This window comes from Haemaphysalis longicornis, unplaced genomic scaffold (genome assembly GCF_048455015.1).
Source record: "Haemaphysalis longicornis isolate Haplotype H1 unplaced genomic scaffold, Haemaphysalis longicornis Haplotype H1 scaffold_2, whole genome shotgun sequence".
Classification (NCBI taxonomy): domain Eukaryota; kingdom Metazoa; phylum Arthropoda; class Arachnida; order Ixodida; family Ixodidae; genus Haemaphysalis; species Haemaphysalis longicornis.
Window position 1 is genome coordinate 127281596 of NW_027526295.1, and position 13413 is coordinate 127295008.

The 13413-nt window shown below is 50.0% G+C and overlaps 2 protein-coding genes across 4 annotated transcripts in view; both read left to right on the plus strand.

The window, feature by feature from the left end:
• The window catches only part of LOC144169203 (striated muscle preferentially expressed protein kinase-like), a 290267-nt gene that overhangs the window by 141497 nt on the left and 135357 nt on the right, over positions 1–13413 (plus strand). The gene's annotated exons all lie outside the window — the stretch shown is intronic.
• LOC144169202 (peroxidasin homolog) overlaps positions 1–13413 on the plus strand; it is a 74604-nt gene that overhangs the window by 49887 nt on the left and 11304 nt on the right. For 2 of the 3 annotated variants that reach the window (XM_077698241.1, XM_077698243.1), the window contains exons 6-8: positions 1112–1266; positions 7439–7468; positions 7557–7764. In XM_077698241.1, coding sequence (XP_077554367.1) covers positions 1112–1266; positions 7439–7468; positions 7557–7764 — 393 coding nt within the window. The remainder of the gene's footprint in view (positions 1–1111; positions 1267–7438; positions 7469–7556; positions 7765–13413) is intronic. The other variant, XM_077698242.1, reaches the window with a different exon arrangement.

A 13413-nucleotide genomic window follows, 5' to 3' on the forward strand; every position in this document is an offset into this window, starting at 1 on the left:
CCTATGTTCGAGCCACCCAAACCAATGCTCTTGCAGCATACAGCCACGCATGTCACGATTATGGCAAACCAAAAGCTTGTCTCAAGAATGGCAAATGCTGTGACCACAGTTAGGTCAGTCCTTTCTCGTCGAGAGAGAGAGAAAAGACTGACCAGGACCCAGCCTAAGTACCAACGACTGCCTGCAACATGAATCGCTGCCTTTACCATGAGCAGGCACCATGGTAAGCGTAAGCCGCCCAAACGTTGTCCTCAAGTAGTGCCCCTCTCGCATCAGACTCCCTCGCATCCGACATGGTGCTCATGTGCATTCTTCCTGATCTTCCATCCGCGCGCATTGGCAGCGAGCCCACTCCCAGCCAGCAGTGAGTTATAACAGGTATATTGACCGAACAAAATGCTGTTTTTGCTCGCCACAATGATAATCTTGACCATTGCACTGATACGAAGCACGACGAAGCCACCGCGTTGCCCTGCAGTGGGTGCCTTTACCGGTACGATGCACAAGGCAAGCAGTTCCTGAAAACTGAGGTGCCCAAGCGAAGCGTGGCTTTCAAATGAGGAATGTACTGAGCTAGAAACCATCAAAGCCATCATCCGTGCCTTGCTGATTGCAGCCGTGTGACCGCCAACTCTACCTCAGCTTCTGTGCGAATTCAAAAGCAGCGATGGCAAGGAGCTTCCGTTCAAACAGCATGGCTTGTGTGACCCCTTCACTTTCTCCTGAGCCTCTCGAATACCGTACGTTTGACCGGGGTGGGTGACGAATCCGAGTTCTATGTCAGGCCAGTACTCGCGAAGGAAGTCCAGCGCAGGCCAGATCTGACGATGGAAGTGCAGGGCAGGCCAGTTCAGACGAACTAAGTACAGAGAAAGGGTGCTGCTTTGCGGTCCCTTTCCCAGACTCTTCTGGTCTAATCGAAAATCTGCTGGATTCCCATCTATGCTTCCAATAAAGAGAAGAAAACATCAAGGTGCCAAGACAAACACCGCGGACGACTTTCGTAACTCTCACTTCAAATGAGTACCAGGAAGAAGGTACGGCCAATAATTACTAATGACCCTGTGCTTGAATTACCGAAAATACATTTTCCCTCTTTACTTTGGTGCAGATCACTTCTTCAAGGCATCAGCAATTCCTCGGAGTGACCTTGACGCAGCTAGCACTGAGGAACTCGAGGCTACGGAAGTTCCGCCGACTTCTGTCATATTAGCGGGCCACACCGCTTTGTTACGGTGCAGTCTAAACTTCATTGCTGGGCATGAGGTATGGAGTTTATTCACCCATAATGTAGGAACTTTATGTTTTTTCTTATGTGTTGCGCCTTTATTTCTTTTTCACCACTTCTGTTATACAAAATTATTTAGCGGATACAATTCACCAAACCTATAGAGTGGAGATTTACTATGGCATAATATGAGAATGAAAGAATTCCTTCCAATAATAACTAGTAAATTTATTTCTAAGAACGCAGTATTTGTTTATAAAATACACGTTAGAGTTGTGTATGTTATGTAGACCGCGAAGCACGAAATGAAGTGGGAACACATTGAATGAATCAGACGAGTGGCGTACCCATTAAATATGTTCCGCAATTAAACATAATAATGCAGATGGCTTGTATTTTTATGCCAATGATAAATTAAGGTGATTAACCCGTCTTTATATCGCACAGCAAACACATTTTGCATAGTTGTGGCACAAAGTGTACAAATTGTTTAAAAGCTCAAAATCAAACAACTGTTTGGCATGGTTACAAGAATATCATCAGCATTTCAACATCACCGTAACACGCAACCAAAACCAGATTGTGAACGAAAATTTGGAAATAACCTAGCATCGCTGTAGGCTTGAAAACCGATGACTTTTCCAGCCAACGCTCCGTATAACTGATGCACGATCTTTGTTTCAGGATTACGTTGAAAAAGACATTGCTATATCATGGTCTTCTTAATATTCCGGGTCAAGTAGGCTTGTTATGAGCTAGTAAAACCATAGCTACCACAAAGGAAGCTGTTTACCGAATCGCGGTGGAGGCTAGAAGGTGTGAAAGGAAACACAATTCCCGTTTTAATGCAAGATGCACACTGCTCGTTCCCTGGTACCACTGTGTGTCACAGTTAAGACTTAGTTCTCCAAGCGCCAAACTTGCAGTTGTCAAGTAATGAGCTCCTTCCTTTTTGCACTGTTTTATTGCGAGTATGCGGTTATAAACCAAGCCTAAGGCTACTTGTTGTTCTACAAATATTTTATTTCCCACTGGAGTAGAGGAAGAATGTGGTGATATTTTCAATGCTGATTAATTACGAGATCAACTAAAACCAGCACGTACTTGCACGAAAAACATCATCATCAGCAGCCTGTCTACGCCCATGGCGGGGCAGACGCCTCCCCCATAGATCTCCTATTATCTCGGTACTGGGCTAACTGCGACCCATTTGTCCCCGCAAACTTCTTGATCTCATCTGCCCATATAACTTTCTGGCGCCCCCTGCCACGCTTGCGTTCTCTAGGGATCCACTCTGTTACCCTTAATGACCAACAGTTATCTTGCCTCCGCACTACATGCCCTGCCCGCACCCATTCAAGTTACACTTGGAGGTAACAAAAACAAACTTCCAAATATACCAGTGTAGCAATGTCGATGACATTGCTTGCCGCTAAACAAGGCTTGAAGTTCCTGGTTTTTTTTATCGTGCTTAAAAGAAAGACCTGTGCTGCATTTAACCTTGTCTAATCAGGAAAAACGCATTGAACGTCGGAAAGTGCAAAGCAGGGTTTTAACTGACTGTATTATCTCGAGGTATATACACACACACATACATACATACTATCGGGATCGAAGGGGTAAAAGTAGGTTAGTTGCTTTCCCCAGGCAATATCAAAAGCGGTGACGAGAGACAATAATTAGTCTTTGCCTTCTCGTTTCGCCAAGCTAGCAAGCTATCTCCCACCCCGCACCTGCGCGTTGTGCCGCGCCAGCCACGGCGGGCAATGGATCGACGGAACAAAGGAAGCGACAAGTGATTTCGCTCATTGACATTTAATAGTGAATAACAAACATACAAAGAGCATGCAGGCTAGCTGATTGACGGCGAGGATCTAGTTCCTCGCATGGGCAATTTAAGGGAATCGAGAGGTTAGACTCACCGGGACAACAGTCATCTCCCGGGGTGCCTCAGCGCACTCACGTTTAACTAGCTGGGACGCCGATGGCAGGCATTGTCGCAGTCCTTTTTGCCCGATCCTCGAAGGAAGGAGGTCACCAGGCGCGCCCTGCCGCCTCGCTTCCCGAGCTCCAACTTGTCGCCGCTTGCATGCCGCGCGCTGTCGCCGGCCACAAGACACTCCTCCGGCGAAACGGCAGATCCCCCATGCCGACGTCTCGCCACGGAAGTTCCCTCGAGGAGCAAGCATTGGGGTGAAGCCAAACGAAAGGGAACGCGCTAAGGTCGCGTTCCCACATCCCTCTAACCTTAAACATTTCTGTACGGTGGCAAGAACACAGCTCGGGGCATCTAGACGCAATGTTCGTAACACTAAACAAAACATGAAGGTTCGCCCCGCGTATTAGCTGTCCTCACACTCGCCGTCATCAAATAGGTATCGGTAGCCGCATGCATAATCTAACGGCCATGCACAATCTAACGCTAAGGTGTCGCAGGTGACACCTCTGAGGTGACGGTGCACACGTTGGCTCGAACAGGCATGTCAAGACGAGATGCAGCGCTGTGTACGGAGCTGCCTGCAGCTCGTCCCTCCGAGAAGGCAGAAGCAACACCAATGCACACCGGGCTGCAGAGTTCTCAGCCCAGAGTCCGACATAGCGCAGCGCAGGCCAACATGAGCAATCGTCGCTCGCGCTGGCGCTCTTCTCAGTCGGTGGCGGTGATCAGCAGGTCTCGTCCGGCCCTGGCCGAAGACAGCAGGCAAGGGTTTCGAAGGGTAGGGCTGAAGCCAGCCCAAGCAAGTGCAGCGACGGCGCTGGCAGATGACGTCCGTACAGCTGCTGCTCTCAGCCCGGACACGCCGAGGACGTATCGGCAGTCCCAGGAGCCTCCCGACCGCATATTGTGGCCCAGGCACCTTAGTGACGCCATGCGATGCAGCACAGGACGGCGCCACCCGCACTAACAGACCCATCATGGAGGAAGACAGCAGCCGTAGGGAGCTCCAACGGATCCGCAGCTAGACCGGCTCCAAGTAGCTGCCACACCAGGACAGCCCCCAGTGTTCTCCAGCTCTCGAACGCACGCAGACCCGGAACAGCAGGTCGCAGCACAGACATCGCGTAGCAAGCAAGCCTGGGTGACTCAACTCGCATAGCGTATAACATCAAGCATTACCGCAAGACCTGAAGTCTGGCAAGGAAGAAATGCCATTCCTGAGCATCGGCCACGTGCCACGACGCCAAACTATTGCGGCTGTCAAAACACGGTTCCCGACAGCACACAAAAAAAACCACTTTTTTAAGGCGAAGGAGATATTTTCCACGCTACATGCAGAACCACTTAAAACAAGCATTCCGACGACGCGCACCCCACCATTCAGTGGAGAATAGGGGCCGTTTCCCGTCAGTTAGCTCCCGAGCTACGTCCCCCTCGGTCATTCCCTCTCCCACATGGTGCCGGCTCCGAAAATCCTTCTGGCAAGCACGACCGGCAACGCAGAGGTTTTCACTACTGCCCCATTCGCACAGCCGTGAAGGAGACATCGGCTTTGCCGTCGGCCCTACCCGCTCGCTGCAACACAAACAGCTTAATGAGTGGCGCCGCCCATCGCGTCTCGCGATATCGGAACGCCCGGTGCCGAGCCGCAATACCAGACAGCCATTACGGGACCCGTGGCCCCTGGCCACACGGTTTCCAGAGCCCCGGCTCCCGGAGTCGATAAAAGAGACTGCAGAGAAAAAGAAAATCGGGCCAAACAACGCAGCTTCCGTACTGGCTGACTTCGGGCTTGCAATTACAGCGCGGGCCTCACGCCCTAGCGCTTCAAGGGTGCGGGTCTTCAGAATTTTAGTACCTCAAATTGCCAAGGCAGGAACGTCCCGCCTAAACGGCGCACTGAGAAAACTCGGCGCTCACATGTTCTAGCACGATGTAGGAACGTTCACTCCACTCTCAAGAAAGTACCGTAATTACCCGATTCTAACGCGCCCCCGATTCTAACACGCACCCGATTTTCCTGACAAAAAACCGAAAAAACTTGCACCTCCGATTGTAACGCGCACGCAACTGTGTGAGCAAGAAAAACGAATGCGACAGAAACGGGTGATTTATTTCCCGAAGTAATCTCACTCATCTCCCTCCTCGTCGCTCTCCGCTGACCACAACATCTCCTCCACGGTGCCGCCAAGCACGTTCGCGATGCCACACTTCTGAACTAACGTTCAACCATGGTAGATGGGATCGTGGCCCACGCCTCACACGCCCATCCTGCGAGCTTCTCCAGAGTCGCACGCTTCAACCGACCGCTCGTTTTGAACGTGTAGGAGCCGCTGCTGCCATTGCTGTTATCAAGCGCGCAAGTGGAACGATATGACGATCTCTGTGAAAACGCCGATAGAACAGGCTACGCGCCTATGCTTCCTGCGTCCGAAAAATCGTTGCTAAAAGCTTTAGCGCCATCTTGACATGGCGATGGCGATGGGTGGGACGAAATTTCCGCTGTTTCGGTTTCGGTTTCGTATCCGATTCTAACGCGCATGTGATTTTTCGACCTATTTTTCCGGAAAAAAAGTGCGCATTAGAATCGGGTAAGTACGGTACGTCTGCGTTCCGCTAGCGATCCGATTCACGCTAGCAGTAACTCTTGTCAGGTTCGGACAAAGAACCTTTCTGTTCCATGTTCCGAGAGCCAGCACCACGTTGATGCGCCAGATATGGGTGTCGTAGGGGTAAAGTAACACCAAAGCCGGCGGCGAGAGACACAAATCAGCCTTTGTCTTCTCGTTTCACCCAGCTAGCAAGGTTTCTCCCACCTCGCGACTGCGCGCTGTACCGCGAAAGCTGCGGCACGCCGTGGTTCAGCGTAACAAAGGAAGCCACACGTGTTTTCACTCATTGGCATTTATTAGTGAATAATAAACGTACAAAGAGCATGCAGGCTAGCTGGTTGACGGCGATGATCTAGTTCCTCGCCCGGACAATGTGAGGGAATCGAGATGTTCGACTCACCGCGACAACAGTCATCTCCGGGGGTGGCTCAGCACGCTCGCGTTTGCCTTGCTGGGACGTCGATGGCAGCCATTGTCGCCCTCCTTTTTGCCCGATCCTCGAAGGAAGGAGGTCACCAGGCGCGTCCTGCCGCCTCTCTTCCCGAGCTCCAACTTCTCGCCGCTTGCATCCCGCGCGCTCTCGCCGGCCACAAGACACTTTTTCGGAGAGGAGGCAGGTCCCCCTCGCCGACGTCTCGTCAAGCAAGTTCCCGCGAGGAGCAAGCATTGCGTCAAAGCCGAACGAAAGGGAACGCGCTTAGGTCGCGTTCCCACAATACATACATACATACATACATACATACATACATACATACATACATACATACATACATACATACATACATACATACATACATACATACATACATACATACATACATACATACATACATACATACATACATACATACATACATACATACATACATACATACATACATACATACATACATACATACATACATACATAGATACATACATACGTAAATGCCTACGTACTGTGCGGTACACTCTTGAAGAGAGCACGAGGAGTCAATTGCAACACCAGCAAAATGTCTTCGATGCCCTCCGTTGAATACCTGTAAAATGCACGCACTCAGTGCCTACGGTCATGCCAAGAACGACGTTTCGGTGCCTGTCCTTCTATTTTACATGCACCTGCGCTTATCCGGAGCAGACGTATTGAAGCACACTGCCTTGTTCTGCGCTTATCTTTGCATATATGATATGTCCGTAAAAGGTGAATTATACTGCTTGTAGAGGGTCTGCCTTTGCATTGATTCTGGCTTGAGTGCCCTGACTCAGTCCTGTTACTAAGCCAGAGGTAGACTTCAGACGTCCAGAAGACATCTTGCTGTAACCACACAAGTGCCCCTCAAGATTATATAAAACATTTTTCAATTGTGGTATTTTATTCATTTGAATAGTGTTCCCCTCTAGAATGCAAAGTAGCCCGACTCAAGCTCTTGTTTTGCTCTTTGTATTCGTGTTTTCTTCAGAGGCAATGTTTAAAGTACGGTAGTTGCCGATGGAATTTCGGCATGGTCAGTTTCCCGGACTTTAAAGAAAGCATACGCACGTGGTTACACCTTCATTTGTGTAAACCAAATGACAAGCAGCATCTTCGCGTATGACATGTTATAGATTTGTAAAAGGTTGGTACTACAGATCCGTCAAAGTTACTATTTTCGCTAACTCACCTTGATATTACATTTACAGTCAGGAAACGACCGGGCTGTAATCAACCAGGTGAAGCATTTGAATCTACTTATCTTGCTGTCTGCTCGCAAGAATTGCCAAAGCACTGATATGTTGCCTACCTACGGGGATATTTCAGGTTTCATGGCTTAAAGAGGACACCGGAAAAGTTTTAGCAGTCGGAGAAAACGTCATTTCAAACGATTCTAGAGTATTTCTAAGAGATGAGGCAAACAAGTCAGTCAATCTACTCATCTCAAATGTGCGACTGGAGGACAGCGGAATTTATGCCTGCCACCTCAACAGCGACCCCAAAGAAAAATTGCTGTTTAACCTTCGAGTCATGGGTAAGTGCCTTGTTACAAAAATTGTTTAATGTACTAACGGCCAATAGCGTAGTTTACTTGTTTTTCTGGATGCTCCTCGTTGGCTATTCGTCATCTTTCGGGCATGCATATCGTGCAGCATTGAGAACCGTCACACTAAAGACCACGATGGCGTACGTTGTACTCGTAACAGCTCAACAGCTTCCCATAACGTAATATAAAAAGCATTCACCAACCAGTCGGTCGGAACTTCTCACAGTCACACAGTTTAGATTGAGGCACCGTTATTTCTACGCAAAGAACCAAGCACATCAAATATAACTTCATCGAGATATACCTAGACACCGACAAAAGTTCGATATATAATTCTTAATTGCTTTTACCGGCAAAGTAATTAGTTGAAAAAGTCATCTATGTTTACTCAATACTTAACAAGTGGGAACTGCTGCATGCTTCTGCTGTTCACATAGGCCAGCCTCAGGTATTGCTTCTAGCTGTCATCACAATTGGCAAACCAAGCAACTGCTTCTGCAACACTAATTTCGAATCCCCGCTGTTCTCCGACTAGATATCTGTGATAACAGTGTCGCATTTTTAAAGATACCTAATCAGAGAAGAAGGGCTGGTCGTTGTAGCGCGTTCTGGAGGCAACCACAGGGCATGTAAATTTTTGACAGCTGGTGGCAATACCCAAGGCCTGCCTTTGTGAAGGACAAATTATCAAGCAGGCAGCAGCACACAAAACGATGTTAGCACAACATAGATAGGAGTTATAGCATAAACCCACAAGAATGCCAGCTGTTGATTTGACCTCAGTAAATACCTGTTCTGTTATCCTGTGTACAGTAACATGATGGCAAGGTCAAAGAGTAAAACCAGCCCGTGATATTTTGAACACCATGCTTTTTTTGGTACAACATTACCTATAGGTGTTAAAGCAGTACAAACTACAGGCGGAAGAACCTACAAACAAAAAATATGTAACCTTAAAGAAGTTATTTATTCGTGAGCAGTGATGGTGACTTCATGTGGCAGGAATCAGAAGTATGCGTTGTTCCTATGAATCCTCTGGCCTCCAGCCGTGTTGCCAGATGCCAGCGCGATGCCTGGGTATAACAATGCACGGTACGTGTCACTTAGAAAGCGGATAACTTGTGAATAGCGAAACTCATCAGACAGAGAGGGACAGCTACCAGAAGGAAAGTATAAGAATTAAAGAGTCCAGTAATCTTTATTCTTTGCCAGAACGAATGGTTGAATGAATGTATCAACAAGAAATCCAATGCGCGTACGATTACCATACCCCCTAATGCGAAATTTGTGCGCAGCGCGAGCTGCAGTCTTTTTGGTAATGGGGATACCTGCTGCGTGTCAGGAAATGATCTCGCGATCAGCGAACCCAAGGCGGCGAGCGGTACTTCGCGCTTATATCGCAGCGTTTCGCAATCACCGGTGATAATGTTGTTGCAAATCGTTTTTGAACCTTCCGCGGCAATGTCACATGGTTTGGATGGGCCACGCACGTAGTACTAGCGTCTGCTGAACTTGCGAGGCGAACGCCGTGAGATTGATGACGTTGTGGGCGCCGATGTAGTCGTGCGGCTGACCCTAGATTTATTTGCAGAGGAGATTTGGCGGCAGCAGGAGTCCGCCAGTCGGGGAGCGCCCGTGGAATATGGCCGAGCAGCGCAGAGGCCTGGGTGTTCTCTGGCGCGTGGCTCCGTCGTGCGTGTCGTGGCCACGCGCTGCTGACACTTGCACAGCGGCCCATGGTGATGATAGTGGGCGCATGCTTTGACGACGAAGAGGCCGCTACAGGGCCCCCACCCCCCTAACCGCAGAGCTCGACAAGGCGGAATAAACGACAAAGGAAAATAAAGAACATGAGCAACAAACTAGACGCAGGGTAGCATGAGCATGAAGAAGGCTGCATAAGTAAATGTAGAAGGTGTGTCCACGGACAAGGTCCTTGAACAGTCCACGTCGTCAGCTTAAGGGCTTTCATAGGGTATTGTAGCCTCGGTGTTCTGGGATGGGAGTATAGCAGCGGACGATCTTTCCTACGAATCGGGCAGTCCGATCTCAGTCCACCGCGACTATCCACATCAATGCAGATAAGAGGATGGGTCTGGAACGGCGGGTGTTTTAAGCGCAGTGTTTCACACTGCATGTGTGCCGGTGTAAAAGCAGGACGACTGCGACGTTCAACTCGGTGTGGAGGGAATAGAGTCGGACGCACCAACGAAGCGTATGCTTGACTTGGAAGCGGGGTATGAAGCCGATGATGACCGCAGCATTTTCGTGGTGCAGACGTCACAGGAAGCAGGCGCTGGGGAACGCGAAAGGCAAGACGGATCCAGCGCGTTCGCCTCGGACGTTCGCAGTGCCGGAACAGGTGGCTAACGTGAAGATCATGCTGCTGTGCCAGCCCAGACGACCGTCTCCGTGGTCGGCACTTGCGACGCCCATGGCGGCGTTTAAGTTCGACGGCGGAAATGACTGCTTGAAGGGGTGTCTTCAAGTCAGGAAAGGGTACATTTTCGCTAGATGGACCTTGTGGCTGATCCATTTGACGTGCAGGACTTGTGTCTCCCAAACTCTGCGTCCACTGAGCCATGCTGGCCATGATAAAATTGCACGGTAGAGTCGTCTGGCTGGGGTTGGCCGCGTTGGTCAGAAGGTTGGAGAGTCGTCTTCAGGGCACGAGGGAGCCGGCAAGCAGGTCAGCACGTTTCCCATTTCGTCGTGCGGTACGTCGTACGAGGTAACGGTGGAAGGGGGCGATGCAGCGTCCTTGTGGTGGGAAAGACTCGAGCCGAGGCTCTCCATCACGTAGGCCTGTAGCGTGTCGTAGGGCGGCTCACCGTGTTTTAGCGGCTCACAGCGTAGGTCGGCCGGAAGCAGGGCGGTGGTGATGCGGTAGCGCTCGGTCTGTGAGTCGATGCGGCGGGAGAAGTAGTGCGCTTCAACTTTGAGGAACCAGGCTCGTGGGTAGCGTCGCTCGAAGGCCGGGTAGGGCGGCAGCGGGCAAGCGGAGTGGGGCTCCATACTGCCGACGTCCGGGTCACCAATTAATGTGGGCGCCGATGTAGCCGTGCGGCTGACCCTACATTTATTTGCAGAGGAGATTTGGCGGCAGCAGGAGTCCGCGAGTCGGGGAGCGCACGTGGAATGCGGCCGAGCAGCGCAGAGGCCTGTGTGTTCTCTGGCGCGTGGCTCCGTCGTGTGTGTCGTGGCTACGCGCTGCTGACGCTTGCACAGCGGCCCATGGTGATGATAGTGAGCGCATGCTTTGACGAAGAAGAGGCCGCTACAACGTCATAGCAGGTTTTGCGACCCTCCCTCTGACAATCTCGCCACACGTTCCGACAAGCACGACGTGCGGGCTTAGCCTACTGCCCTCCCCCGCACACTCTCGCCACATTTTGAAGACGATATTGAAGACGAGAGTCTTTCTTGGGCTACTTAAACCGAGAAATTTTGGTATGTCTGTATGTCGCTCTGTATGTCTGTCTGTCTGTTTGTGTGAGACTCGATTTAGCCACCCGGCCAAAGTAAAATAGATATTGCGCAATAGTCTTATATACTCGCAGCCAAATGTAAACGTCTAAGCCCGCTTTATATGTTCGTACTTGTCAACTTTGTTGAACAAGAATAAGACATTACGCAAAAATAAGGCAGGAAAATAGTACACAAGTGATATTTACAGTGTTCTTTTAAAAACACATTCATAGATGCTTGGTTTTTCGATAGCAAATGACATGCTACATCTACTGCAGAAAACCGGCATCTGGTGTTGCCCGCGCCACCTCCTGGTGGCATATGAAAAATCACGCGGCAACAGCAACGAAAGGTTCCACTATCTATGTTCCACGTTCTGCTTGGAACGCACGTGGAGCACGGGCACGCGGTTCTATAAACCTTGAAGTCGGCCGCCTCGATTCACGCGCGTCTCCGCCGTACTGTAGCACTGGCATCGAGGAACTCGGCCTCTAGCAGTGGAACGCGGTAAATTCAAATCGCCTTGATCAAACCTTTAGTGTGTTTACCTTGAGATGAGAGGTGAGCGGTAAACCAAAGGTAGGCATTTCATTGGCAAATGTCTACAAAGACTATCGTCTTTTGACGACATTTGCAACGAAAGGAGGAGATACGAGACCAATTTTTTCTCCTTCGCTTCCTGCCTTCGCTCGCCCTGTTACGACGCTGTCGTCGTAACCGTCGATATCGCCACCGCCAAATCTTTGTGGTGTCCGCCGAAATGCTTGCGCAATAAAATTAGTGCCCTTCCACTCAGTGAAGAAGGATTAGTTGCGAAGCTGGACGCAGTGAACAAAGTGCACAAAACAAAACAGGTTTCTTTGTAATGTGCGATGGAGCATAGCTTCCAGCCGATTAACTGAATGAAAGTTGGAAAGACGCGAGCTTCATTCTGGCGAACGAACATGAAGCTGTCGGTTTCCCTACCACGTACTGTTCATGTAGCACAACCAAAACGCATCGAGCACTAACGACCGTGTAAAATAGCATTGGCCCGTTTAACCTGCACGTTTAATCCTCTCGACGGCCCAAGGTACATGCCATCAGTAAGGGATACAAACATGTGGTGTCCATCCCTCCTCCCTTCCCTCCCAACGTGAGCACTCATAAACCGGAAACCGGTTACGTGCCCGTGCTTAGAAGTGAGTGATTCCGCCGAAAATTTCGCTCTGAAAGCCCTTTCATTAACCTCAACAAGTAAATTTGCTTTACTTCGGCATTCTAAGCGCTCAGGTTGCTGCACATCCGCGAGGCATTCGCAGGTACTCGGCGAGCAGGGACGTTATGTGGCAACGCCGGTTGCAGCGGTTTTACGCTGTTTTTGCGCAAATTTGTGAAATCTCTTCGGGTTAAAACTTCGATTACCTCTGTTCTTTCTCCACGCGAACTACAAGTGTCCGTGTGACCGAGTTAATACCCGGAAGGCCTTGAGCTTTATTCCAGCGAACAAACATGCGGCTAGCGTTTTCCCTCCACCATCCCACGAATCTTACTTCCTGCTTACACACAAACCCAGATATCCTGCCGTTCCATTAAGGAGGGCAGCTGACAGGGCGCCTTTAGCACTAAGACTTCGAAGTTTAAATGTCCCACCAGCACAAGGGGCATGTGATGTGTACCGGCACAAAGCACAGCTGAGCGTGCACGCCTTCTGCTGTCACCCCCCACCCGCGCACACATACACAGGCCACCGATGATGGCCACGTACTTAGGCGTGAAATATACTGTCGGAAATGTCTTTGGAAAGGCCTTCCAAGCTGAAGAAAAAAATTCCCCGCATTTCCCCGAGGGGAAGAATGTGAAAGTGCGAATGCACGAGTTGAATTTGCGCGGTTCGGTAATGTTCGTGAAAGAGAGATCACACACACACACACAACTACAAAGAAAGAAAGATGCATTTATTCACAGACACCTATTTGTGTTGTCGTTGTACTTAATTGCTTGAGCGGATCTCAGCTTTGAAATTTCGTGTCAGTACTCCTTTAAGCGGGTGCATTAGCCCTTCTCACGCCCGATTCTGGGCCAATCCCCCACGTGGGTATGTGCCATGTCAGCGGCCAGGAAGTGCGCGCCCATCTCCCCCCGTTGTCAAGGAAGACGAGGAGATTCCTGGCCAATCCCCCACGTGGG